Here is a 25,027-nt window from a genome sequence, read left to right as displayed (position 1 = left end):
TCCATGTGCTTCTTGTTGTCCTACTCAATTTACCCGACCACAAAAAGGCACTTGCGCACATTCCAATATTATATTCGATACTCAATTTGATAGGGTCACAGATTCAGAATATATACAACAGCTGCCTGAAAGTGATGAAAGTTCTAGCAAGGGGTAGTGAAAGAACCAATGGTTGAAAAGTTTGAAGTAGAATTTTACGGTTGCAAAGTTCATACGGCACTATTCATTTGTTTGCGTTTGTCTGAATTGTTAATTTTTTAAGTCGTGAAGTTTCGGGTTCTCCTTAAACAAATAAGTGAGCTTTTACAAGGCTTTATACACACCTATAGCAATTGAAAACGTTTCATCAATTGATTGTCTTTGTGAAAAAAAATTCATTATTTGGAAGTATTGTGTTGGTTTATTTGTTTGATCATAGGTAGAAGACTAAATGTTGTATGATTTGGTTAATTTTTTTATGACGCAACTTAAAGATTTGAATCATCAGATGACATCGTGGAGTGATCTAAATGAGTGGTCAACATTTATTAACTTACTTACCGATTAACGCTCAAGTACTCTTATTATAAGGCCTAAATTGGAATACTAACTTTTTATCTTTACCATATTTGAACTTCCATCTTGGCTTAGAAACTTACAAGTTTAACATGTAATTGGATGAGAGGACTTCATATATTTGTAATTAATTGGATTATTAGTTATGACTAGGCTTGTTTTGGTGGCTACATAGTTTTGTTGTGGCGTTTGGGCGTGCTGGCCTATTGGCTATTGAAGAAATCTTTTTGTAAAGAATTAAAAAATCTCAAAAGGGTTGGCGGTTGAAGAAAGTTGAAATTTCGTTGTAAAACTAATTGACAATATGAAAAATGGTCAAACTGTTTATAAGCATGCTGCACATGCAAGATTCCTCATTTTTCTAATGTAAGATTGATACTCTCAACATGTCCTCTCACGTGTGGCAAATTTCAAGCCTAACACGTGAACAACACAAGTCAAATAATGTGGAACACGTGTGTCCATTAGACTTCACACGTGGGACAACATAAATCTGGTTGATAATACTCTCAACAGTGGTAACTAAAATAACACATGGCCCCAGATCTTTTGAGTACACTAATAAAAAACCTCCCTTAATAAAAGCCTCCCTTTTGGACCATAATGTACAAAGCTACAAAATAGAAACAGAGAGAAACGAGGGGGAGGTTCTGCTTTCTTGGTATTGCAGTAGTTTGTAAAGTCTGAATATACACAAGCGGTGGTATTGATAACTGATAGATCGATGTTGTCAACTGAACTGTCTTCTGTTTATCAAACTTTCACCGATGCCGCCGGCGTTCTTGGTAACCTTCTTTGTTTCTGCACCATATAATCTGTTTCGTTGTACTTCTTCCATTATATGCTTTGGTTAGATGCAGGTTTCTGCTTTTCCTAAAACACAGCTATGAATACTTTTTTGAATGAGTTTATGTTATATTCTTCTGGATCAAAAACTTTACCTTAATCGAATTCTGAGTTTATGTTGTCTGGTTTTTGTTTGTATATTTGGAATCTGAACAGCAATTCATATATTATGCACAACACAGATATTTCAGATTGCAGGATATATTTACATGCTGTTTAAGATGCCTTATATGTGTACCTTTCAATGAATCGGAAGTTGATCTGAATCCCATGTAGTTATTAGAATATGGACTTGTTTTCTCAATCCGATAAAAATATGTTCACGATCCAAATCAGATAACGTGTTAACTTAACGAATCAAATATGGATTACTACACCCAGGAAAGTTTAAGCTATTCACAAATAAGAATAGATGTGCAAGAAACATTCTAACATCATTCTCTGTAACTGCAGGGAATCTCTTTGCCTTCGGATTGTATCTGTCACCAATGTAAGTTGCTCGGCAGATTTTTGCCAAAAATGGAGATTTATGAAAATCTTCGCTTCCCGCACAGAATTAATATGCAAAATTGTACGCTTCCCCACTAATTGTTGAATCTTTGATGCAGGTCAACATTTAATAGAATTATCAGAAACAGGTCAACAGAACAATTTTCTGGAATGCCATACATATATGGCCTTATGAATTGCTTGATATGTTGCTGGTATGGAATGCCTATAGTGAAGAGTGGCATTATACTGGTGGCTACAGTCAATTCAGTTGGGACTGTTTTCCAGTTAGTCTACTTGAGCATTTTCATTTCTTACGCCGAAAGAGCGATTAAGGTAATCACCTGTCTCTTCTTATTAAAATGCCTTTTACAACTCTGCATTGCTGACCATGTGTTGTTCTTTAAAATGTTTACTGCAGATAAGGATGTTGGCATTGTTAATTGCAGTTTTTGTTATATTTGCGTCCATTGTCTTTGTCAGCTTAAGTTGTTTTGACTACAATGGAAGGCAATTCTTCGTCGGATACTTGAGTATTGCTTCACTAATTTTCATGTATGGTTCGCCATTGATTGTCATTGTAAGTTTGTGTTGAATGATCCTCACTCAGATTGCTCTTAGACGGTTGAATTTGTTCTCACTGATGTGGTTTCACATGAACCTTTTTCAGAATTTGGTGATCAAAACAAAAAGCGTTGAGTTCATGCCGTTTAATCTTTCTTTTGCAACTTTCTTAGTGAGTTTCTCATTCACTACATACGGAGTGTTCAAGATGGACCCTTTTCTCTATGTAAGTACCATGTTTCCTTCAATCCAAAATTTCAACAGATATAATCTCGCTCATCGTAGCACCTATTCGACATTCTCATTTCTTGGTCCAAATCGCATCCTAAAACATGGTTTAGTCTCTTTCACAATCAACCACATCACACTTGCATTACATAACATTTTGTTTATTTCTTCAATTTTGGATGCAGATGCCAAATGGTATTGGCACACTTTTAGCCCTTGTACAGTTGATTCTGTACTGCCACTACAACAATTCATCTAAAGAAGACACGGAAGAAGAAGAAGAACCATTGATAGCTGAATATCCGTGACCGAATTTCCTTTGGAGAAATGCATGGCCTTCTGTACAAAATTTACTTTGGAGAAATGTCATCAGTTTCTTCAAACTATACGTCGTTGTGTATAAAATGTTACAGTGAGAGAACTGTATCAGATTTTGAAGAAAGTTTTCTCATTTAATTGTGCAAATCCTTTTATTTTTGGTGTAAAATATTGTTCAATTTATACTTAAAGTTACTGCCTTTTTGTCCAAGTAGCATTTCCTTAGAAGCTAACTGGAAAATGAGGGTTCTCCTTGAGAGACATTAGTAAGAATAGGTCATGTACAGAGATCAGGGAAGTAAATCTTGTGTAACACTGGTCTATTAGGTAAATGTATCTTACATACATTCTAAGAGTGAATCTGATGTATTATTTGTAAACTTGTCTTGCATTCCAAGCCGTTTAGATTTCTTAATAATCTTAGATACATGTATATATATGAACGGTGCACGAATGCCTTTGTGGATTTTGTTATTAATGAACTATGATGAGCAAATAATCAAACCAACCACAAAGAAAATACCAAAACACCAAGCAAAAGCAAACACAGAAGAACGCAAGTTTCATAGTGGTTTGACCAATTCAGTTCGGAGAAATAAATGACTTTGCCAATTGGTTTTATGGTCGTATTAAACTTAAAAATTTGTCACACGTAAAAAGCGTGTTGAGAGTATGACTCTCGCATCCTGAGGGCCAATTTCACAACTTGCATACCCAATTCTTTCACATGAGGTTTCGAACCATTGTTACTTGTAATTAGTTACAAAAGTACAACTAGCACCCTCTTTTTCTCTCGTAAAAATATGTTGAGGTACCAATTAACATGAGGACGAGGAGGTTCTGAGGTTCATTTTTGTTTTTCATATACTTAAGTTTCAAGTAGTGTGAACACTTGATCTGATTGGAGCTGTGTATAGAATTATAAAAAATAAAAGTCGATCAAGACATCCATCCTATTGTTTGTTGTCCCAATCGAATTAATTAACCTACCAAAAAATGCAAAATTATTGACAATAGGAAGCCCTTCTGCATATTCCAATATTCGACCGAATATTCATTAATTTAAAAGATGAGATGAAAATAAAAATATGGGAAAAATTCGTGACACTATTTTTTTATACAAATTTTGGTGGGTTCTAATCTGTATGTTATTTTAATAATACGATTCGAAGTTTATCTTTTAGAATATTATTCATAAACCATCATTGCAAAAAATTAGACAAATTCAAAATCATTAGAACATTCATTTGTATTGAAGGAAATGAATGAATACGGTTTTACAAAGAAACCCTAAACTCTTAATCTAATGGTCATATGATTTCAAATTTGCATGATTTTGGTAGACATGATCTTTAAGAGAAAAGATAGATCGTTTGAATCGCTGAAATACATAACATAGTGGACCCCTAAAATCGTATATGAAAAAATTGTATAAAAATATGGTACCACGAATCCTTCCGCCATTTATATATTATATGACACGTGATTATAACCAATACAACGTATAGGCGAGGGATGAGTCCACTTGGAAGTCTATCTACCCCACAAAGTCGTATGCGGTATCGCATTTCCCGGCCTCCCTGTATCACTTATCTATGATTCCATTGCCACAGCTTTAGATATGGGTATTTGAAAATACGCCTTAACGAGCAATGGTCAACAATGGCTCTGATGAGTGGTTTTGCTAGAACAGGCAATTATGAGATTACGGTTTTAGTAAATGATGCAGAGAAGGACAGAGACATTGATCCACAAGAAGTTCAACAAACTTTTGAAATGGCAGAAACTAATTTGAGGAAAGCTAAAGGCAAGAGACAAATAATTAAGTCAAATTTAGCTCTCATACAAGCTAGGATACGAGTAAAGGCTACCAATGTGATGTCGCAACCAGTGTTTTTAATTGACTATTGATGTTAAGACATGAGTAAAGGCTATCAAATCTATTACTTAAGTTCTGTTATTTTTGTCAAAAGGGAGTGAAAAATTATTGGACTAAAACTTATTGTAGGGTTCGACGCTTAAATTTGAATGACACTAAATATTATAGCTCTTTTGAGTGATTGAACTGTCACAAGTTTTTTGAAAATACCATGTCGTTTGTTCAGTATATAAATGTATGGATTATAGTTGCATTTGGCTAACTTGGAATACTAACGGTTCCCAATTTCCCATCATTTGGAACGCTATATTGGCTTAATTAGAACTTAGAAGTTTAACATAATCTGATATCCTTAGTTTAACAAAAGCAGCCGTGGCACGTTAAAAAAATCTAAAAAAGTTGGTAGTAAATAATAGATGGTGCAAGTTCTCTGGGTTCCTCTGTAAGTAATAGTATATACATTAAGAAAAAGCCTTCCCTTTTGGACCATTAATATACAAAGTTACAAGATAGATAAAGAGGAGAGAGAGAGAAGGAGAAGAGAGAGAAAGAGCTTCTGTGTTGTGTGGAGTAGACATACATTTTCTGAGCCGTGTTTTTGATAATTCATATAGATTGATGTTGCCGACTGGATTGTCTTCTGTTTATTTAGGTTGGAGTACTGCAGCCGGCATTGCAGGTACACTTCTTCATTTAAACACCATACTACACTTCTTCCATTTTTTTATACAAGCGTTACGGGAGGAAGGGGGAATTGAAATCGGGACTTCGGTGCAGGGGTAAATTCATAATTTTATGTTTTTGAGGAAGCAAAACTATGAAGTCTGTTGAATGACTTTATAAGATACTGTTGTGGTGATTGAATGTTTTTGAAATGTTGATTTGTGAAGAAAATGCATATACTTAAGATGCATATATGGGATTAGGCTAGTTAACCAGGACAATATGCCTGCTACTTTCCGAGTTTGAATCTTCTTTTCCTGTAAGAGTTAATTTAGAATATCACCTTTTTAAAAAAGATGCATAAAAATCAGCTGGCAATGCATGGCTATGCATCTAGAAAAAGGAAAAGAATGTCTCAGATTGCCAAATAATTTATTTTCCATTCTAACACCTATCCTTGTCAACTGCAGGGAATGTCTTTGCCTTTGTGTTGCTTGTGTCACCAATGTAAGTTGCTTAAAAAATTATGAAGAAAATGTGAAAATTCATGAAATATTGGTCTTGATTCTGATCGTATCGCGATATTTTGTTTTCCAGACCAACATTTAAGAGAATTGTCAAAACCAAGTCAACAGAACAATTCTCTGGATTGCCTTACATATATGCTCTTTTGAATTGCTTGATATGCTCCTGGTATGGCATGCCTGTAGTCAAGACTGGTATTATACTGGTGGCTACAGTCAATTCAATCGGGGCGGTTTTCCAGTTAGTCTACTTAAGCATGTTCATCACACATGCCGAAAGAGCGATTAAGGTGATCTTTTCTCCCAAATCTACCTGCTCTTATCGAGATCAAATCTCTTTCACAACTTTGCATGACTGTATTCTTGAAAATATTAATTCTTTTGCAGCTGAGGATGATAGGATTGATAGCAGCAGTTGTTGTTGTGTTCGCGTTCGTTGTCTTCGTGAGCTTGGGACTTTTAGACTACGATGAGAGGCAAACGTTTGTCGAATACTTGAGTGTTGCTTCACTCATCTCAATGTTTGCTTCGCTGCTGTCTATCATAGTAAGTTTGCGATTAAAATATCTCGCTTGTAGGTTTTGGACAGTGCAATTTATCCTCGCTCATATGGTTTAGCGTTTACCTTTTTTCAGGAACTGGTGCTCAAAACAAGGAGTGTTGAGTTCATGCCATTCAATCTTTCTCTCGCGACGTTTCTGACGAGTCTCTCTTTCTCTGCATATGGAGTGTTCAAGAAAGACCCTTTCCTCTATGTAAGTGTTCTGTTTTCTGCAGCAAGATGTTAACATGTTAAATCCGAATTTCGGAACTTGTGTTTATCCACTTCAAATGATACTTTGGATCAATGTTTTAAAAGACGCGCCCCGAGGCGCGCCTAGACGGCTTTGGAGGCGGGGCGGGAGTGATAATGCCTCTACCCAGTGGGAGTGGGCGAAAACTTGCCGAGGCATGGTCGAGGCGAGACTAGGCGGCTGAGGTGCGCCTAAAGGCGGTTGGTGGGCGTTCCTAGATCCATCTGCGACCCAAAATCGAAGTAGAATGCTCTGTTTTCAGGCTCTGCCATCTGGGTTTAGGGTTGCAGGTGTGCTGTGTCTTCACGAGGAAGACGACCACGAAGAAGAAGAAGGAATTTTTTCGTTTTTTTTTTAAAGACTTGGTCCAAAACAACCTCGTTTTGGCCAAGTCTTTAATTTTTTTTAAATGACTTGGACCAAAACGACGTCGTTTTGGCCAAGTCTGTTTTTCTTTTATTTTTAAAATCCTAAGAGTCCTTGTTTGCTCTGTTTTTCTCACCTGTTTCCTCTGTTTTTCTCACCTGTCCCCTATTATTTAAGGTCTCGTAAGGCTTCGCCTCACGCCTCACGCCTCACGCCTAGGCCGGACTATCCCTCGGACGCCTCGCCTATGCCTCACGCTTTTAATACATTGCTTTGGATGCAGATCCCAAATGGTATTGGAACAATTTTAGGGCTTGTCCAGTTGGCTCTATACTCCTACTAAAGCAAAATATCCGGAGATGCCTCAAGAGAACCGTTGATAGTTTCGTACGCCTGACAAACGTATAGGCATCCTTAATACTCAACACAGTAAAATTAAGTGAAAAATGTCTTCTTTCAGCTGCCAAGAGGAAAGAATGCATTCCGGGTTTGTAGGATCGCCGAAAAGGCATTGATTTTGTCTACATCATTGCATCTATATAACTTCTTGGCCTTAGTAGCAAACTCCTAATGAAAATAAGCAAAATAGCATCTCAAATTTGCAGAAAGTTTTGTTTTAGAGTCACTCAGACTTTGGAGATCTAAGGCGACCGGTGTCAACTTCCTGCTGATGATCTCAGGGGAGAAAGTTTGAAGTTCCAAATCATCCATCCACCACTGCGCTAACCGGTGAGCTGCCATAAACTTCTGGTTTTCCTCTGATGTCTCAAACATCCTCAACGCCTACTTTGCCAAATATTAGAGGTGTTGGAAAATGCACATTCTCCTGACAGGCATTGCTTCCTTCTATTTCTTTAGAATGGTGGGCACGAGAGCAGCACAAAGAGTCACTCTTGTTTGAATAAATATTAGGCACCCATGTCCAAAACCTACACCAAGATTATCGAGGCCTGATAAAATTTGTATCGGAGGAAAAGGATTTGTTTCCTCAACGCAGCTCGCAGCTGGTCTTGGTAGCGAAACACGTGGCGGATTGAATGCATGAGTTTCCACGTATATTTCTTGTTTGGCTAATTCCATCCTCAGTTGGAAAGCAAAGCCAGCTCCAAAAGAATTGCCTGCAACGCATGTTAGAACCTAGACGTTCTCCTTACTTTTGTGAAAGTGAATTCAAAGCCTCCAAAGCTACATTTAACTTTGCCGTGCCCTCCGAGTTATCCCAATCAACAAGACCAAGTTCGTTGATCTTCAAAGCCTCCATATTTTCCCCTGAATAACGAACAGAAAGACAACCTTGCGTTTGACGATTGGTCCTCTAAGCACTAAAACAGCTGCCGGTGCAAAAGCCGGTCTCATTAACACAGTCCGCTCGCGCAGATGGATCCTCCTTCATCTTTCAAGGTTTGGACTAGCTTGTACTGAAAAACCCAGCCACCATTTTGGAGCAACAGCATCATCTACATGTCTGTTTCCTAGTCTATCAAGTTCAAGCGAGTAAGTTGCTTGCATGAAGCATCCAAGCACCCTTGCTTTATATTTCGAGTCCTTCCTGTATGAGCAAGAAAAATCCAATTTGAAAAATTGCGAGCGGGTGGTGAGACAACGTCCACTAGCTAAGCGAGAAAAGAAAATTTAAGGCCTAGAACTACTAACATTCCAATTAGAAAATTTGGATTGAATCGATGGCTTTGTACTATACACCAACAAAACCTTGTACCAACAAATACATCTAAGCAGCTATAAAGCAAAGACACATCATTCACGAAAATCAAACTTAAAAAATATCGAAGAATACCAGACAGCAGTATTAATGGGGACTCTAAAACCAAATAAGGCTTAACATGAGAAAATCGTGAACTTTAGTAATGATATATGATAGCCGTTCAAACATTTCATTAAAAGCCCAATTTAATAAAACACTAAAGGCAGCCCAGCCCGTTTCAAATATGAGAAAAATTGTAGCCGAACAAAAGCCCATCCCATCAAGTATAAAATACAACGCAAACCAGTCCGAAGCCCTCTAGGGTTCTTGTAACAAACTTCAGCTGCTCATTTCTGTATCGACGCCGCAGCATCCACCATGGTATGTCTCTCTCTCTCTCTCACTCTTCTTCTTCACTAACACAGATATACGTACAGCTTAGTTCTCGTAGTTTTTGTTTCGGATCTGTTTATGCAATAATTCCTGAGAAATTTAATCGTGAATTTGATTGGAAGGGGTTGTAGCAATTTCATTATATTTTCTGGGTTTCTTTAGCTTAAACGAGCTGTAATGATTCATTTTCGGTTTAAATTTATGGGTTTAATCTGTTTCGTTGATAGTTTAGGGCTTTGCTATTGTTAAGTAAGTTTGTTCGTATGCTTCACACTGCAAATTGGGTTCTTATCAGATTGCATGAATCCGTTTTGTTAGTAATTTATCTTTTATGATGATTACTATACCCGGGTTTTCATTGGATTGTTAGTTTGTTTTCAATTTTGTTTTGGTGTTTGATTTGTTTGAAACCTTAACGTAACTGGGTTTTAATCAGATTTGTAATCGGTTATCTATTCCGTTGTTCTGTTCGATTTCTTTTAAAAGTTTACTGTAACTGTGTGCTCAAAAGATTACATATTTCATGTTCTGTTTGATCTGTTTGAAAGCATAATATATCTGGGTTTTGACCGGATTTCGTAATCGATTTTCTATTTTGCTTTTTGGTTTGATTCGTTGGCATATGGATCTTAACCGGTATTGTAAATTTTCAGGTGAACGTTCCCAAGACTAAGAAGACCTACTGCAAGAGCAAGGAGTGCAAGAAGCACACCTTGCACAAGGTCACCCAATACAAGAAGGGCAAGGATAGTCTTGCTGCTCAGGGAAAGCGTCGTTACGATCGCAAGCAGTCTGGTTATGGTGGACAGACAAAGCCAGTCTTTCACAAGAAGGTATACATTTGATTCTACTCCAAACAGATTAATTCGTTGGTGGTTGTCCTTTTGGGATATTGATTTGTCTACTGTCTGGTTATTTGAATTTAAATTTGTTGCATCGCTGACTTTGACATTGATAAACAGGCCAAGACTACGAAGAAGATTGTGTTGAGGCTCCAGTGCCAGGGATGCAAACATGTATCCCAGCACCCGATCAAGGTTAGTGTTATGGTGCAAATTGCTTCGTTTTGTTTATACTCTAGAGTTTCGATAATGTCTAACGTTGCACTGGTTTTTTTCTGCAGAGGTGCAAGCACTTTGAAATCGGTGGAGACAAGAAGGGGAAGGGAACATCTCTGTTTTAAATGCATTGTTTTGGCTGTACTGTTATGTTACTTTTGTTGTTGGAGCTTTTAAGCAAATATGGAAGAATTTTTGTTTCAAGTTTTTGTTAGATTAATGTTAAACTTGGAGCCTTCACCTTTGATCTTATTTTTTTATGTTTCAATTTGCATTTTTTTAGCAGTTGGTTTTCTGTTTCACTTTATTTTGTTAACAAAACCTGGGGGTGGGTTAGGCACAGTTACCGTATCAAAATTGCGGCACTAATTACCGTACCAAACTTTTGGATTGATAAAATTTATTACTATTACTGTATCCATCTTTCGGTATACCGAAGTTCGGTATTGTCAAATAGTTTGGTTGACATGGTATGATAACAATAATTGTTACTTTATTTTGGGCCACTTTTTGGGTCTGAATTTTTTTTGGTACCCTTATCTTATACATTGTAGTTTAAATTCATCTATCATTCATTATTCACAATTCACAAACATATTAAGTCAAATGATGCATCAATATTCATGATGAAAATTAAGCTTACAATCCAAGTAAAAGTTAAAGTTTCAAACCAAATGAAAATTGGAACTAAACTTAAAAAGTGAAATTCATTTATCAAATTTTCAAACTTGAGATGTAGAAGCATTTGGAGGTATTGAACTTGTAAAAGATTGAGGTATTGAACTTCAAAAAGTGAAATATTAGATATATATAGTTACATATTATTATATTTTTCGGTACGGTATGGTAATATTATGATAATGGTATCAAATATCAATATTTTATCAAAACAATTCGGTTCGGTAAAATATCGTGCCATTACTTATTGACACAAAATTAATATAGTACAGTTAACAATTCGATTGTTACGGTAATTTGGCAAAAAAAAAATCCATCCTTACTCTTACCCCATGAGAAACAAGGGAAGTCCAATGGTAAATAGGTAATTTCACCAAATGGCAAGGGGGAATCTAATAAATATCGCGCAGAAAGATCGCATGATTCCCATCCAACCCAAGTCAAGTCTACGCGTATTTAAAATAAAAAATAAAAATAGAAATCCTAGCTGTATTGAGAGATCGAGAGAAAAGAGAAAAGCCCTAACCCCTCACGTCACTCTCGCTCCCCCCCCCTTCTCACTCCTCCTCTCAATCTCCCACTCTTAAACCCTTGTCCCGAATCGTATCCCAGCATCCACGAGGGGGCTGAAAAGCCCTCTCGTTCGCTCCGCGGCGCACGATCTCTCGGTTGTTTTGCTCGCTGCTTTTGACTCGATTTCGGTGAGTTCTTCTTCGATCCCTGGCCTCATGATTTCCCGATATGTTTCTTTACGTTTTTAGTTGGAGTTTTGATTTGGGTTTTCTCCCTTGTTGCTTTTGGTTTCTGGGTTTTTCTTTTTTCGGCGGCTTGATTAATCTGCGTGCGAGTTTTTGGTGTTTTATGTTTTTGGGGGTTTGGTAGTTACGTTGTATTTGGGGCATAGTTGCGTTGTTATGTCAATGGCATGATTTTTCGTACTCGGGTAGTTTGGAAGTCAACAGATCTGTCTTAGGTTTGATGCTTGGTTAATTTGATGTTGAAGTTCTGTAAATTACTTATATTTTGTATTTGGATACAATCCTTGATTATAGTTATTGAATTCGATAATTTTGAAGACTTCAATTGAAAGTTTTTGGAAAAAAGTGGAGGGTTTTATCTACATACTAGGTGTTTCTGTTTTCTTCAAATTTTTACTGTATAATTAGTTACTATTAAGTTGTGCACTTGTTGTACATTCGTAAAATAATTCGCGGCTGATTTTCTGCAGTTTTTTACTGCACATGGTGGTGATTTTCATGCCTTTATTGTGAGAGGGCACTGGTCTTCCAAGTGGTATTGCGTATTAGGAGGCCATACAATTTTGTCTAAGAACTTGAAGTTCCGGCTTTGTTGATCTTGAGTTCACGCAATTCGTTATAATGATTGCCACTAAAACCATGTTGTCGAGCAACAAGCTGAAGATTAAATTTGCCTGCAAAAGAATTGAAGCTGATCCCGGGAAAAAATTAGAAGCTGATTCTAATTATTCTAGGAGTCACTCACGTGACGATGGGCACCTAGCCTCACTCAGAGAGGTCAGCTCAATTTCAATATCTTCACTTCCGGGTTCTAAGAAGCGTGAACGCTCGGGGGATCTTGAGGGTCAGAAAGAGAAGAAGATGAAGATTGATCGTAGTGTGAAGGTGCAATGCTCAACGATTCTCAAAACACTGATGAATAACAAGGAAAGCTGGCCTTTCAATGAACCAGTTGATCCTGTGAAGCTGAGAATCCCTGATTACTTCCACATCATCTCTCATCCCATGGATTTGGGCACGGTAAAATCAAAGCTGCAGAAAGATTTGTACTGCAATGCTGAAGCCTTTGCTGGGGATGTCAGGCTGACTTTTTCTAATGCCATGCTCTATAATCCTCCTGGAAATCCGTTTCATCATATGGCAGAAAACCTGAATGGGATTTTTGAGATGAGATGGGGTCTTTTAGATGAGAAGTTGAGTCATGGAAGCTCAAAGGTTGAATCTGGGAAACCTTCGAGTGGGCAAATTAAGAAAGTAACTTGTGTGAGACAGAATCCCTGCAACACTCCTCCCTTGCAAAATAGGTTGGTGGTCAAGAGGTCTATTCCATGCGAAGAGAAGGTAAGAGTCCCTGTTGGTGCAACTGATGCTGAGGTAAGTGATAGTCATGAAATTGTGATTTTCTTATGTTTAAAATAATGCACACTGAATTGCTGCAAAAAAAAAAAAATATTGGAGTTTGAAGCCTGTCAGCTAATAGATGGTGGCTTGAATGCTGTGTACACTTTTATTTTTTAGATTATTTATTGACTGACACTGTTAAAGAGCAGTTTCCTTTTCTACCTGAGTAATGTATGTATACTTTGTTTGTAGGCAGAGGTTTCTAAAACAGCTCAGAATTCTAAGCCCAAATTGTCATCAAAGTACTTAAATACAAGCACCGATGGTGGCTATGAACAAGCCTCAGGCATGAATGCAAAGCAGCCATCAAGCCTGGTTTGCTTAAAATGTGGTTCATGTGGAAACATTGCATGTCAATGCAGGCATTCTAGTGACTCAACCCTTACGTCCTTAAGTGGTTAGATGATCTTTTCATTTGCTGCTATATAGTATCTAGTTGAACAATGGATTTATTTCTTTATTCATTTGGTTCAGACAAATCTTCTGAAGGATCAATGGGCAGGGAGCATGGTTTGTCTAATTCTAATGTATCCAGACTGGTATGTATGGCGATGTTTCTGTTATTCTTGACACTCTTCATCAGGACTTTTATGTTTTAGCAGTAATTGGAGCTTTTTATTCAATTATAGGATTGTCAAGCAAAAAGCTTGTCAACATCCCAGACGAGCAAATCAGATCCAGAATCTGATGGTGAGATGACGCAGCATCTTGTTATATTAGGATATTTAACCAGTTAGTTATTTTTAGTGATCTGATCCAGATTGATGTTGCAAATATGAAGGGGACGTAAGTGCTTTGGATGGGGAAAACATATGTTCTAGTCCTCGGCTTACAACTCCAGTATCGGATTCTGCTTCTGGAGAAGGTCAGTTTATTCACCAGCAATGTCAAAACTTAAGTCTGAGCATTGACTATTTAGCTTGGCATATTTGGACTTACTGAATTGGTGATCTTTCTCATTTCTTTCAGGATGGAGCACTTCTCATTTTGATGTTCAAATGTCACCGAAAAGGGCTCTCCGTACTGCAATGCTAAAGAGCCGCTTTGCAGACACTATTTGGAAATTTCAACCGCAGAAACTCCTAGATCATGTAAGCTTCATTTTTTAGCAAGATCATGTAGAGATTGTTGGATGCTGTGTTAGAACATTTTCACTTTATTAAGTTATTTGATAGTTTTTTAGCATTTGAGTTTGCTTATCCAGTGTTTCCTCCTTATATCCAGGATGACAGAAGTGATCCACTTAAGATGCAGCAGGAAAGGGCAAGATTGGAGAGGAAGCAGCGTGAAGGTAAATATCTTGTTTTTTGCCAAAAGAATCTAGTATTGATTTTCTAGCAATGCTAGTTTTGTTTCTTCCTTTATTCGGCTGCATCATTCTGGGTTGGGAGATTCTTTATTTTACACAAATGCAGGCAATGAGAAAGTGCTCGCTTTTAAGTAGATGATCCGTCTGTGTGGAAAATCATTTTAACATCTCAGTTAGTAATAATCATATGGTTACTTCTTTTTAAGATGCTACACTACATGAGTCGTAGAAAATAACTCCTCGTTAAACTTGTTGCGACCTACCTATAATTGACGGTCTTAAGCTGACTATATAAATGCAGAGAAAGCAAGGATCGAAGCTGAAATAAGAGCTGCTGAAGCTGCCACACGAAAGAGGGCCGAGAATGAGTTGAAGCAGCAACGGGAAAGAAAAAGAGAAGAAGCTCGAATTGCACTTGAGAAGGTTTACCTTTGTTTTAAAGTTTTTACGGGTTCTTGCATGAATGTGGTCTCTTTTTTCGCCTTTGTGGTCTTAATTTAATATAATCTCTCGTCCAGATGAAGCGAACAGTTGAGGTTGACACAAGCTTGAAGATCCTAGAGGAACTTGGAAGATTTACAGGGTTATCCGTATTTGCTCCTATTCTCAACTTTAATCGCGGGTCTGGGGGTTTCTGTGGATCACATCCCCAATCACCTTTGGAGCAGTTAGGTTTATTTGTAAAGCCTGAATATTCAGGAGACGACGACGATGATGAATCAATGCTGTACGAGGATGGGGAGGAAGGAGAGATTGTCTGATACACGTTGGTTTCGCTCAGTTTGGCTAAATTGTTCGTGCGCTATTTTTCCAACTCGGGTCTGTGTTGTATGAGTGTGGAGAGGGAAGAGAGACCGTTGTAAATAATTTTCCCGGTAGTGGACATGTTGACTGAATACAAGTATATATAATATATATAGTTCTCTATCTTCCAAGGACGAAAAAGAAATTGTTCCTCGTCCCTCCCTCCCTTCCCCCCTCCCCCGCCCACCCCACCCCACCCCCCCGGGGGGTTTTGGTCCGGTAATGTTCTTAGGCTGTTTGGTTGGATAAGTCGTGTTCCATGAGTTCAGAGTTTGATTCAACTTTTAAGTATGATGGCTGATGACGACTCGGAGAAATTCTTAGGTCCGGATGACCAAATAAGTTCCAGCGCACCCCGCTCTAGAGTGCCGGAGCCAATATGGGGTATTGGCTGCTGTTGACCCAATAATGTTATATTCCCCCCTTTGCAATTTTGTTTTACCCCTATGCGTTAGTTTTGTTCTGTTTCATTTAAAAGAAAAGTTTTGCACACTAATTCTCAAAACAAGCTGAGGATTTATCAAATACGCAAACGCCGTTTTCATCCAGACTTCATATCTCTTAATTCAAAACTTCTTTTGTATTCAAGTTTGATCATGCACTCTTCATCGCATTTGGTTGCATCACGGAACTCCAATCATTAGTATTTTTCTCATCTTGGGTTTATTGGGGTTTTTAGATTTTTTGTATTGATTGATTGATTTGGAATTAATTTTTTACAGAAAAATTATAAATTGGCAATTATAAGTAAACAAATGATCAATTTTTGGAAGCTTCTATTTTATGGTTCTAATGTGGTAAATTTCTGGTTCCACAACTGTCTGCCATGTGTCCTCGGCCCAACGGACCTAGTGGTACGGTAGTCCAAATTGTGTATAATTTTATTACAAACCTAATTATTTTTTAATTAAATTAAATTTTTTAAAGAAATATAAATAAACAGAAACGCGTGGACGGAAAGAAAGTATACGAAATTAGTTCTAGAAGAAATTCGGAAAGAAAACTGAGCTACAGATCATTTAATTATTGAACACGTATTAACCACTAAAACCTAGTCACGCGATGAAACATAAATATAAGATAAGAAAAATTTATCGAGTGTTAAAATAATACTAAATAGACTAAATTTACAAACTAAATAATGTATTATCAATAAAAATTAAATATATCCATTAATACTTAAATAATAGTTTAATTACATTAATTAACCCTTAATTAACAATCCAATCTTCAACAACTTCCACGTCGCCCTAGCATCACCCTGACAAAAAGACGCAACTCTTTCACATTTGGCACAAAAGAAACGTCGGGAAAGAAGAGACAGCAAGAAACTCCTCCGCAAACCCTAACGATGGTGGTCGAAGACGCACCCAAGACTTCAGCTTCAGAAGATCAGGCCAAGACCGAGGCGAACGCTAAGCCGAGGGAGGATGACGACGAGCCCGAAGAAGGAGAGATCGTCGGCGACCAAGACTCGGCGTCGTCGAAGCCTTCGAAGGGAATTGCGCCGCAGTCTCACGCCCTGGAGCACTCCTGGACCTTCTGGTTCGATAGCCCTGCCGCAAAGCCCGCCAAGTCCAAGCAGGAGGATTGGGGCAGCTCCATCCGCCCGATCTACACCTTCACTACCGTCGAGGAGTTCTGGAGGTTAATTCTTTCATTTCCTGTGGTTTTGGGTTTAATTTTGTTGGGTTGGTAGGAAAACTGAGAAAAGATTGAATCTTTTGCGTTTGTTATGTGCTTGCTGTAGTTTGTGATAGAACAAATTTGGCCATTTTTTGGTAAAGGAAATGGATTTGGTTTTGTATCGATTGCAAACCTAGAAATTGGAAACTATGAAACTCACGGGAATGCTCTGTGATTTAGAGTGATGATTTGCATTCTCCATTGTTAAAGTTCGAGATTTTGGTTTCTATTGTTTTCCATGGAGGTTCGGGATTTTGCTGTAGTTTGTGATAACACATGGAGGTTCGAGATTTTCTTAGTATCCGCAATGTTTTCGTTTCTTTTCTTGTATGTTATGTAAATTTGTTACTCCGTTCTGTTTGAGATACATGTTTTGGGGTGTTTGTGTCGATTTCGGCTGCTTGGGTCTCTTCTGTAGCATCGTTGATGATTTTGCAATAATGAGTGCTGCCAGGATTAGTGAGATCTCAAAATGGTTAGCCTTTAAAATCATGTGTTCAATCTGGTGTTGCATTTGTTTCTTGATTTCCTGTTGTCCTATTAATCTTCTCGTGTTACTGATATTTTAGAGGTTCCCCGATTTGTCACGACTCATTATAATGAATCATATTTCATTGGGTTCACTCCTAGTTGATTAGGGGAATTGAATGTGTCTATTTCTACATCCATGTGTTGATTTCACAAACAACATCAAAATAATTTGCTAGAAGGGGTTTCCTTAGATCTTTGGAATGCTTCGATATGCATCAGTGTGGATGTTTTTGGTCCAAGTAATGTTATTTAAGCAAGCATGGTAGTATTTCTTTTGAGCTAATAAACTGTATGCGTGGACAAACTCTTTTGTTCCTTTTTCATAAAGAAACCTAAATCCAAAGTTGTTATCTAAAAAAGCTGTATGTAATGAGAATTACTTGTATGGAACTGCACGAATTATCCAGCAGTTGTGCTTGCTGTCTGCCGCTGTTCCTCTTTTCTTGATGGTGACTCAAATTTGCTCATAATATCTGTTTTGCATTCAGCATTTACAACAATGTACGTCATCCGAGCAAGCTCATTGTGGGGACGGATTTCCATTGTTTCAAATACAAAATTGAGCCAAAGTGGGAGGATCCTGTGTGTGCTAATGGAGGAAACTGGACTGTCGCTTATCCTAGGGGGAAATCTGATACCTTTTGGTTGTATACGGTATGGTCTAAACTGAAAGTGGTATTTGAGGGTGGGTAAATTGATATATATATGCATGCATATGTATGCATATGTGTGTGCGTGCGTGGCCTCTAATTGTTTTGTATTTTCTGGTACCAGTTGCTAGCAATGATAGGAGAACAGTTTGATCATGGAGATGAAATCTGTGGAGCAGTTGTCAATGTCAGAAAAAGCCAAGATAAAATAGCTGTTTGGACCAAGAATGCAACAAATGAAGCTGCTCAGGTAATTGCTGCTTGACTCCCTGTATGTTGTGTAATGCACGAAGGCACATTACATACATGAAAGTTCAAAATTTTAAAAGTTTTGTATCATTAGATAGAATTTTCACAGCATCACATTTTGGGTTTGTTGCTTTAGCGGAAGGAAAGATTTCCTGTCTATTTAGGAAGAAAGAAAGAATTATTCGTTATGTTGATCAATTTCCGTCCCTAAATCCATCAAGACCCTTGGCGATTCAACTGCTCTCCTCTTTAGTCAAATAGAAGGTCTCTTTCAATAAAGCCAGAAGTTAGCTACTTGGCCACTTGGGCCAAATAGTTTCTAGGAATCAATTTTGTACATAACTTAAATTTGTTGAGCCAGACTTATCGCCTGGTCCAAACACCGAAGGGTGGGAACAGGTCTTTCTTTGAGAAAATGGCGCCGTCAAATTACATGCACTTATTTGTATTTATAGCAGTGAGTTGCATTCTAGTAAAGAAAGTTGCAATGATGTCTCACATCCACTTTCTTGCTGCAGGTGAGCATTGGGAAACAATGGAAGGGGTTTCTGGACTACAATGAAACTATTGGGTTCACATTTCATGTAAGGATGTTGTTTCTTATGTATATTGTTCGTTATTCTATTCAGTTTCCTGTTAAGTTGGAGGCCTCATAAATAAATAATGCCCTATACGCTCCGGTTTTTGCAGGAGGATGCGATGAGACTTGGGAGAGGTGCCAAGAATAAATACATAGCCTGATGTGTATAGTACCGTTCTTGGTAGTGCTTAATGCTTTCCAACTGCAAAAACAGCAATCTATTCTAGCTTGCAGAGTAACTTCTGACTAATGTTTGCTCTCTGCCGGCCTCGTATGTTTACGATTACATATTTTAAGCTTGACTTCAAATTTTCAGTTTAAGATGTGAATGTAGTACGATGGATGAGTACGATACGACTCAGTTCGTTTAGTTGTTTACCTCCTACAAATTGTTCTGCTTGCATCCTGAAGTCCAAACAACCTTCACATAACTAACATACACGAAGAACTGGATGTACTTGAAGTCGAAGTCGCGCTGGGTTTCGTTTTGTACAAAAATGTGCCGTGACAGAGTCAGAAATTTTAAATGAGGGGCCTCTCATAAACGTAAAACAAATTTACAAACCCCTTAAGCTCGAGTAAGAGGTATACTAGAAAGAAACAATAAAAAAATTAGAAGAATGTATTCAAGTGTTTACTGATTAGTAACTAATTAATACGGTCCAAACCACTTCTTTGAGCCCGCTCTATAAGGTAATCTCAGGATCCAAATTGTTCCTTAGGTCTTTTATGAATTCGTATGCCATCCTGCAAAATTCAATCGAATCGAAAATTATCTAACCCTTGAGTTATTATTACGAGCATTTGACAATTTGATAACTAAACGTCTTCTGATTTCAATGAAGTTTTGCAAAGATGATCATTTAGTGATAACCTAAAAAATCAATGGGTTGGATGACGAAAAATATTGTTAAGCAAGAATAAACAAGTAAATAACACTGTACTAAGTTACAACCTAGTTGGCGCTTGAGTGCTAGCACTATTGTATGAACAATACTCATCACAAAAAACAACACATATTTTATTTCCTTTTTGAATTTTACAAAAGCATATATTATACACAACATACCAAATAGGAGCTATAACATGCATGCATGCTTGAAACATAGGAAATGAAGGCACTATATAATCAAATACCCCACTCATTTGGAAAAGCATATGCATATACAATATACATGCACAACTTTAATTATTGTCACACCATATAGTACTATATATCTTGATGAATGACTAATCGATAGGATCGATCAGCCATTAGTCAAACATTTTGGATTTTCATCTGCTCCAAGTACGATTTTCCATCAAGCCTACGGCGGGAGAAGAAATCGTTCAGGTACTTTTCCGTCCCAATCCTTTTGAACAGTGGTGGGTTTTGGGGGGATACCAAGCTTCTGAGTGGCCCAATCTCTGCCTCGTATTTAGGGACGAAGAACATCGCAACCGACACCCTTTCCTTCTCTGAATTCACCATTACCCTGTGTTCAATGCTTTTGTACACTCCGTTGCTCAGCATCTGCATACATTTACACACCTTTAATTTCAAGTTCAAGAGAAATTATAGTACTTAAAATAAATTAAGAGAATTGTTATTTGCACTTCAAGAATTTTATGTGTACTTCAAACTTTCTATTTTAAGAAAGAAAAATATTCTTGCGAGGATTGTTCGATGATATTTTGAAAGTGTCAATAACAATTCATATGCTAATTTAATCTCACTTTTCTTCAAATGTAATATAAATTTTCCTTAGTATGATCTGGACATGTTTTTCTATGTGCCAGGAACAAAGCTCGGTATACTAAGTCTCATAATACAAGTGATTAAATACTTAGAAAAAAAAAAAATTTCAAACCATTTGTATTATGATACTTGGTTTACTGGGCCATATTTCCGGCACACTAAAAAATTTTCATTAAATGCAATATGATAACATAAATGAATAGGTAACACAAACGGTTTGGCCCCTTATTACATATAAGAGTTATTCCTTCTTCAGTAACAACGTGGCAGTTATACAGTGACACAATTATATGCAGTGGTGGAGCCAAAAAATCCTGTTAAGAGGGGCACACTTCAGACTAAAATGAGCATAATACATATAGAAACGTAGTCTCGTTCTTTTAGTCACTTGGTGACCAACAGTTGAACTTGATATCAAGGGTTGATAATAAAACATTAAAAGCACATCCATTTATTGTTCATTCTTGATATTAAATTCGCATGTGAGTGACCAAGCATTCCTTCGTAAAAACATAAGGCATAAGAGAATTTGGAAGTTTTTTTTTTTCTTTTTTTTTGACATAAACAAACTTTTTCTCTTCTTGATTTCATAAATGATATAATAGAGAAAAATGAGAAATTAATCAAAATAATAGTTTGCAAGCAAAGGAAAAAAATTGTATATAGGAAAGAATCAGAGAATATGATCAACTAATATCATTATAGAATTGTAGTTTTGAACTTCTGATGTAAAAAATTAAGGCTTTATATTTTTTGGATAAAGTTAATTTGACTAACCAATACAAAACAAATTCAAGTTAAAAGTGGCATTATAAAATTGATCAATGGTAGTAGAGGTTTATAAGAAAAAAAATTCAGGACAATGGCCTTAAAGTGGCTTCGTCATTGATTACATGTTGCCATCGAAAGAAGAATGATTTAACCTATGACGTGAACCCAAGTATTGTCCTACTACTATAGTAATATGATAGATTAAAGTTTTTATTTTATTGTTAATTGATCAAACTCAACAGTTTCAAACCACTGATAAAATGTTCCACGTACGGTGGTTTGTTCATTCTACATACCAATTCAATAATATTGATAAAGCTAGTACATGCAAATCTCAACTTTTCTTTCAGCTGGCTTATCCTGATTTGTGCCCTAGTTTCACCGATGTTTTTTAGTATCAAAATATATACACATATTTAACTGTTGAATTTCATCTGATAATTCTCCTTCATTAAGTTAGGTTGTTGAATCAAATTCAAAGATCAAATATGTGACCGCACCGAGTACTTGTACATACTAAAGTAATAGACAACTTCATTTCATTAACTCAAACATGAATGTATAGAGATTCAAAATCCCACGTTTGTTAGCTTTAGTAGTCTTTTTCTCTTTCATTTATCATCTTTTACTACTTTGTGGTTGAATATATAGGGCAGAAATGAAGGGTGAGGAAAGAAGAATATATACAAAAATGCTACTTTTAACATATCCTCTATTAGAGATGTGGTACAAATGTACTGTGAAAAGTGTGATGAGTATAGGATTAATCGAATATATAAGACGAACCTCAAAGATGTCCCCTACATTCACCACAAAAGCATCTTTATGGAAGTTGACAGGCATCCAAACCCCGTCTTTTTTAATTTGGAGACCGTCTCCATTAAGCTGGTTGAGGATGGTGATCCCAGTTGCATCTGAGTGAGGTGTGAGCCCTGCAACCAGCTCTGGTTGTGGACATGGAGGATAGTATGTCATCCTCACTGATTGCATCCCATCTTTATCAAACAACTCCTCTATCTCACTCATCTCTATCTTCAGAGCCTTCGCCATAAACCCAAGAAGTCTCATGGCAAGTTGATCCAATTCCATAAAGTATGACTCCAAGGTATTCCTAGTATATACCAAGAAAACATGTTAATTTAAAAAATCATAAAAACTGGGTGCGCATGTGTTTGAATAAGTGAGAAAACAATTGTATACAAGTTTAGGGTCGTTTCACAACCATTTTTATTTTGGTTTTCAGCTTTCGTTTTCACTTTTTTTGAAAATTAAAAAAATGAAAAGTGAAAATGGTTATTAAACGGGTGCTTAAGATTTATCAGAGAAAGGACCTGAGGGAAGAAGGGAGCTCCGCGATGAGGTACGGATTTCTTCGATGAATAGGGTTGGTTATCATATAGAACCTATCACCCCAGTCAAGCTTTTGGTCTTTGGTCTTGACTATGTTTCCATACCCTTCAAAATCACCTGATCTTATTGTATATTTCATTTTCTCATCCAAAGGAAGCTTAAAGAACACTTGAACCTCATGTTTCAGCTTCTCTAACAGCATAGGGCTAACTCCATGGTTCACCAACTGTAAATAAATAAAAAAATAACAATATCATGGTTATGTGTTACTTTTCTCCAACTTTATTTTGATAAATTGTAGACATATAATAGAAAGTAAAAAGATAAAGGCCGTATAAAACAAGACAATACATCTAACTAGCTATGCTTAACTATGAAATCTTTCATATTTATTTAGTTCATCAGATATTAAATTCATGCAATTCCAAATGATACTAGCTTGTCTTGAGGAGATATATATAACAATTAAGTGCATACTAATCCGTGTCTATATTAAGAAAAAAGTACTTAAGTTCAATAAATTTGAGAGATCAGTATTAGACCTGAAAAATGCCCCAATCTTTGCAAGTTGAGTGCAGTTTTTCTAGTTGACTTGCAAAGTCTGAGGTTTCTCCGTTAACAAATTTCGTCATATCGATAGTAGGGATAGAAGGGAAGGTGCCCTTATGACTATCAGAGAGTTCAGATGGAGTTGGCTCTTGTTCCAAACGCACGTAACATTGTGGGACTGAGATTAAGGACTCTTTGGCGATCTCTAGTACGCTGAATAGCGAATTAGAGCTTTGGGAGCCTGCTGGGAGCTGCGATAGTGCCATTTTTATTTACTACTCAAGTGTATATACACCACAAAGTTATATATTGCTGTTTATATAGGCTAAAACGTATGGCAAAAACTGTAAATATTGAGAGAGGAAAAACTAGGGCATAGTAGTGGAAGTGTCGTTCCCTTTACCTGGTCCAAATAATTGTGTTTTTTCGGCTAATGTTTCTATTTGAAGTTTCTGGAAGGCCGACGTCGTTAATTTACGCCTCTTTAGTTTCATGCATTTGCTATTGTACTACCGATACATTAAGCAGTAATAAAATATAGTAACTTTTCCTTGGTGATTTTACCAATTTGGAACAGAGAAATATTGTAATTACTAATTAGCTCTTAATCTTGTGATATGAGAGGTCTCAAGCTCAAATTCTTTTATCTCTCCGTTAGCCACAAAACATACATTTGCTATCTTTTCGATGAGTAATTCTGAAAGATCGAACCGTTAACTTATCCTCAAATTCTTTTATCCACATCTTTTTATGCTAGCTATAAAAATTTACTTGAAACGAAACATCCCCATATATATTGCCTGCATATCTGTTGTAAAGTTCCCCGGGGAAGTGAGTTCAACCATACAAAATGAGCTTGTGAGTCGTTATTAAAAAATCAAAATTAGCTTTGGTTTTTTCAGATTAAGAACCAAACAAAATGCAAGTGTTTATTATCAGTCATTATATGTGGTGAATGGAGCCATAGAGGAGTTTATTTTCAACGCATATTTCACCCCCATATATATAATTTGTGGATCGATATCTGAGCTTTGTAAACGTTTGATGAATACGTTAAAATATGTCAGATGAATTGCGGGAGCATCTGTTAAGGTTGTAGCTGATATATGGCTTATTTGGAAGTGCTTTTAAAATGAGTGAAAATGCTTTTGGTGAAATTGATTTTGGGTTCTAAAAGAACTTTTAAGTGTTTTTTGAAAGAAGTACCAGATATCTGCTTCTTGTAAGAAACACTTAAAGTGCTTTTCCAGGATCCACCTGGATTTTTACTAAGGATAGTTTTAAAAACATTTTTACCAAAAACGCTTAGTTATTTTAAAAGCACTTCCAATGAGTTTATATACAATGAACAACCATTGATAATCTTTTACATATGCTTGTTGCAAGCTTAAGCCCATTTAATTTATAAATGGCAAAAACAACACCCTGTTGAACTCAAATATGTACAAACAAACATATTATGCATAAACTATATAGATGGATTTTGACTAAATTGGCAAAAATGTTTCAATCAAAACTTATATATTAGTTAAGATCGGGAGACACCTATTTTTTTGACATACAACACACTTTGTAGGGCTCACTCGGTAACTTT

The 25,027-nt window shown here is 36.8% G+C and overlaps 6 protein-coding genes and 1 pseudogene across 8 annotated transcripts in view; 6 read left to right on the top strand and 1 right to left on the bottom strand.

Moving 5' to 3' along the window:
• The first annotated feature begins 1,150 nt into the window (after positions 1–1,150).
• Positions 1,151–3,380, top strand: LOC137729904 (bidirectional sugar transporter SWEET2a). Its single transcript, XM_068468954.2, has 6 exons — positions 1,151–1,340; positions 1,855–1,891; positions 2,010–2,226; positions 2,312–2,470; positions 2,561–2,680; positions 2,868–3,380. The coding sequence occupies exons 1-6, from the start codon at positions 1,280–1,282 to the stop codon at positions 2,988–2,990; spliced, it is 717 nt and encodes a 238-aa protein (XP_068325055.2). The 5' UTR covers positions 1,151–1,279; the 3' UTR covers positions 2,991–3,380.
• Positions 3,381–5,400: 2,020 nt separating this feature from the next.
• LOC137728516 (bidirectional sugar transporter SWEET2a-like) lies at positions 5,401–7,699 on the top strand. The gene is made up of 6 exons (XM_088678679.1): positions 5,401–5,558; positions 6,013–6,049; positions 6,140–6,356; positions 6,454–6,612; positions 6,702–6,821; positions 7,510–7,699. Exons 1-6 carry the CDS (start codon positions 5,498–5,500, stop codon positions 7,567–7,569), a joined length of 654 nt encoding a protein of 217 aa, XP_088534805.1. The 5' UTR covers positions 5,401–5,497; the 3' UTR covers positions 7,570–7,699.
• A 1,473-nt stretch (positions 7,700–9,172) lies between these two features.
• Positions 9,173–10,624, top strand: LOC137728871 (large ribosomal subunit protein eL42). Its single transcript, XM_068467660.2, has 4 exons — positions 9,173–9,309; positions 9,975–10,154; positions 10,284–10,358; positions 10,445–10,624. The coding sequence occupies exons 1-4, from the start codon at positions 9,307–9,309 to the stop codon at positions 10,502–10,504; spliced, it is 318 nt and encodes a 105-aa protein (XP_068323761.1). The 5' UTR covers positions 9,173–9,306; the 3' UTR covers positions 10,505–10,624.
• Positions 10,625–11,485: 861 nt separating this feature from the next.
• On the top strand, positions 11,486–15,474 carry LOC137728792 (transcription factor GTE12). Of its 2 annotated transcripts, none has more exons than XM_088677899.1 (10): positions 11,486–11,758; positions 12,286–13,189; positions 13,409–13,613; positions 13,691–13,755; positions 13,846–13,906; positions 13,998–14,081; positions 14,186–14,307; positions 14,441–14,507; positions 14,827–14,948; positions 15,044–15,474. In XM_088677899.1, the coding sequence occupies exons 2-10, from the start codon at positions 12,437–12,439 to the stop codon at positions 15,284–15,286; spliced, it is 1,722 nt and encodes a 573-aa protein (XP_088534025.1). In that variant the 5' UTR covers positions 11,486–11,758; positions 12,286–12,436; the 3' UTR covers positions 15,287–15,474. The 2 variants fall into 2 exon arrangements, with proteins under 2 accessions (XP_088534025.1, XP_088534026.1); XM_088677900.1 differs by having other exon boundaries at positions 11,490–11,758; positions 12,286–13,156.
• Positions 15,475–16,559: 1,085 nt separating this feature from the next.
• On the top strand, positions 16,560–19,414 carry LOC137729219 (eukaryotic translation initiation factor 4E-1). The gene is made up of 5 exons (XM_068468080.2): positions 16,560–16,976; positions 18,035–18,200; positions 18,321–18,446; positions 18,964–19,029; positions 19,136–19,414. Exons 1-5 carry the CDS (start codon positions 16,681–16,683, stop codon positions 19,184–19,186), a joined length of 705 nt encoding a protein of 234 aa, XP_068324181.2. The 5' UTR covers positions 16,560–16,680; the 3' UTR covers positions 19,187–19,414.
• A 611-nt stretch (positions 19,415–20,025) lies between these two features.
• Positions 20,026–23,740, bottom strand: LOC137727493 (protopine O-dealkylase-like). Its single transcript, XM_068466345.2, has 4 exons — positions 23,427–23,740; positions 22,866–23,110; positions 22,321–22,645; positions 20,026–20,538 (listed from the first exon to the last, which is right to left on the bottom strand). The coding sequence occupies exons 1-4, from the start codon at positions 23,697–23,699 to the stop codon at positions 20,284–20,286; spliced, it is 1,098 nt and encodes a 365-aa protein (XP_068322446.2). The 5' UTR covers positions 23,700–23,740; the 3' UTR covers positions 20,026–20,283.
• A 799-nt stretch (positions 23,741–24,539) lies between these two features.
• Positions 24,540–25,027, top strand: part of LOC148693843 (guanosine nucleotide diphosphate dissociation inhibitor At5g09550-like) — a 10,104-nt pseudogene continuing 9,616 nt past the window's right edge. The window contains exons 1-2 of the transcript XR_015952456.1: positions 24,540–24,554; positions 24,684–24,781. The product of XR_015952456.1 is annotated as a guanosine nucleotide diphosphate dissociation inhibitor At5g09550-like (transcript). The remainder of the gene's footprint in view (positions 24,555–24,683; positions 24,782–25,027) is intronic.

Source organism: Pyrus communis, chromosome 10 (assembly GCF_041283825.1).
Source record: "Pyrus communis isolate YQ-2024b chromosome 10, ASM4128382v1, whole genome shotgun sequence".
Taxonomy (NCBI): domain Eukaryota; kingdom Viridiplantae; phylum Streptophyta; class Magnoliopsida; order Rosales; family Rosaceae; genus Pyrus; species Pyrus communis.
The sequence above is the reverse complement of the archived record's forward strand: the minus strand, read 5'-3'. Positions and strand labels throughout refer to the sequence as shown.

What these genes read in the sequence shown, in the direction of transcription:
- LOC137728516 (XM_088678679.1), top strand. Translation starts at nt 5,498, where the DNA reads ATGTTGCCGACTGGATTGTCTTCTGTTTATTTAGGTTGGAGTACTGCA. An exon ending in ATGCCGAAAGAGCGATTAAG is followed by an intron (nt 6,357 to 6,453) that starts GTGATCTTTTCT and finishes ATTCTTTTGCAG; the next exon opens with CTGAGGATGATAGGATTGAT. An exon ending in CTTCGCTGCTGTCTATCATA is followed by an intron (nt 6,613 to 6,701) that starts GTAAGTTTGCGA and finishes ACCTTTTTTCAG; the next exon opens with GAACTGGTGCTCAAAACAAG.
- LOC137727493 (XM_068466345.2), bottom strand. Translation starts at nt 23,699, where the DNA reads ATGGCACTATCGCAGCTCCCAGCAGGCTCCCAAAGCTCTAATTCGCTA. An exon ending in GAGCTCCCTTCTTCCCTCAG is followed by an intron (nt 22,646 to 22,865) that starts GTCCTTTCTCTG and finishes GGTATATACTAG; the next exon opens with GAATACCTTGGAGTCATACT. An exon ending in ATGTAGGGGACATCTTTGAG is followed by an intron (nt 20,539 to 22,320) that starts GTTCGTCTTATA and finishes AAATGTATGCAG; the next exon opens with ATGCTGAGCAACGGAGTGTA.
- LOC137728871 (XM_068467660.2), top strand. An exon ending in AGCCAGTCTTTCACAAGAAG is followed by an intron (nt 10,155 to 10,283) that starts GTATACATTTGA and finishes ATTGATAAACAG; the next exon opens with GCCAAGACTACGAAGAAGAT. An exon ending in TATCCCAGCACCCGATCAAG is followed by an intron (nt 10,359 to 10,444) that starts GTTAGTGTTATG and finishes TTTTTTCTGCAG; the next exon opens with AGGTGCAAGCACTTTGAAAT.
- LOC137729219 (XM_068468080.2), top strand. Translation starts at nt 16,681, where the DNA reads ATGGTGGTCGAAGACGCACCCAAGACTTCAGCTTCAGAAGATCAGGCC. An exon ending in ACCGTCGAGGAGTTCTGGAG is followed by an intron (nt 16,977 to 18,034) that starts GTTAATTCTTTC and finishes TTTTGCATTCAG; the next exon opens with CATTTACAACAATGTACGTC. An exon ending in ATACCTTTTGGTTGTATACG is followed by an intron (nt 18,201 to 18,320) that starts GTATGGTCTAAA and finishes TTCTGGTACCAG; the next exon opens with TTGCTAGCAATGATAGGAGA.
- LOC137729904 (XM_068468954.2), top strand. Translation starts at nt 1,280, where the DNA reads ATGTTGTCAACTGAACTGTCTTCTGTTTATCAAACTTTCACCGATGCC. An exon ending in GGATTGTATCTGTCACCAAT is followed by an intron (nt 1,892 to 2,009) that starts GTAAGTTGCTCG and finishes TCTTTGATGCAG; the next exon opens with GTCAACATTTAATAGAATTA. An exon ending in ACGCCGAAAGAGCGATTAAG is followed by an intron (nt 2,227 to 2,311) that starts GTAATCACCTGT and finishes TGTTTACTGCAG; the next exon opens with ATAAGGATGTTGGCATTGTT.
- LOC137728792 (XM_088677899.1), top strand. Translation starts at nt 12,437, where the DNA reads ATGATTGCCACTAAAACCATGTTGTCGAGCAACAAGCTGAAGATTAAA. An exon ending in AACCCTTACGTCCTTAAGTG is followed by an intron (nt 13,614 to 13,690) that starts GTTAGATGATCT and finishes CATTTGGTTCAG; the next exon opens with ACAAATCTTCTGAAGGATCA. An exon ending in CGCAGAAACTCCTAGATCAT is followed by an intron (nt 14,308 to 14,440) that starts GTAAGCTTCATT and finishes CCTTATATCCAG; the next exon opens with GATGACAGAAGTGATCCACT.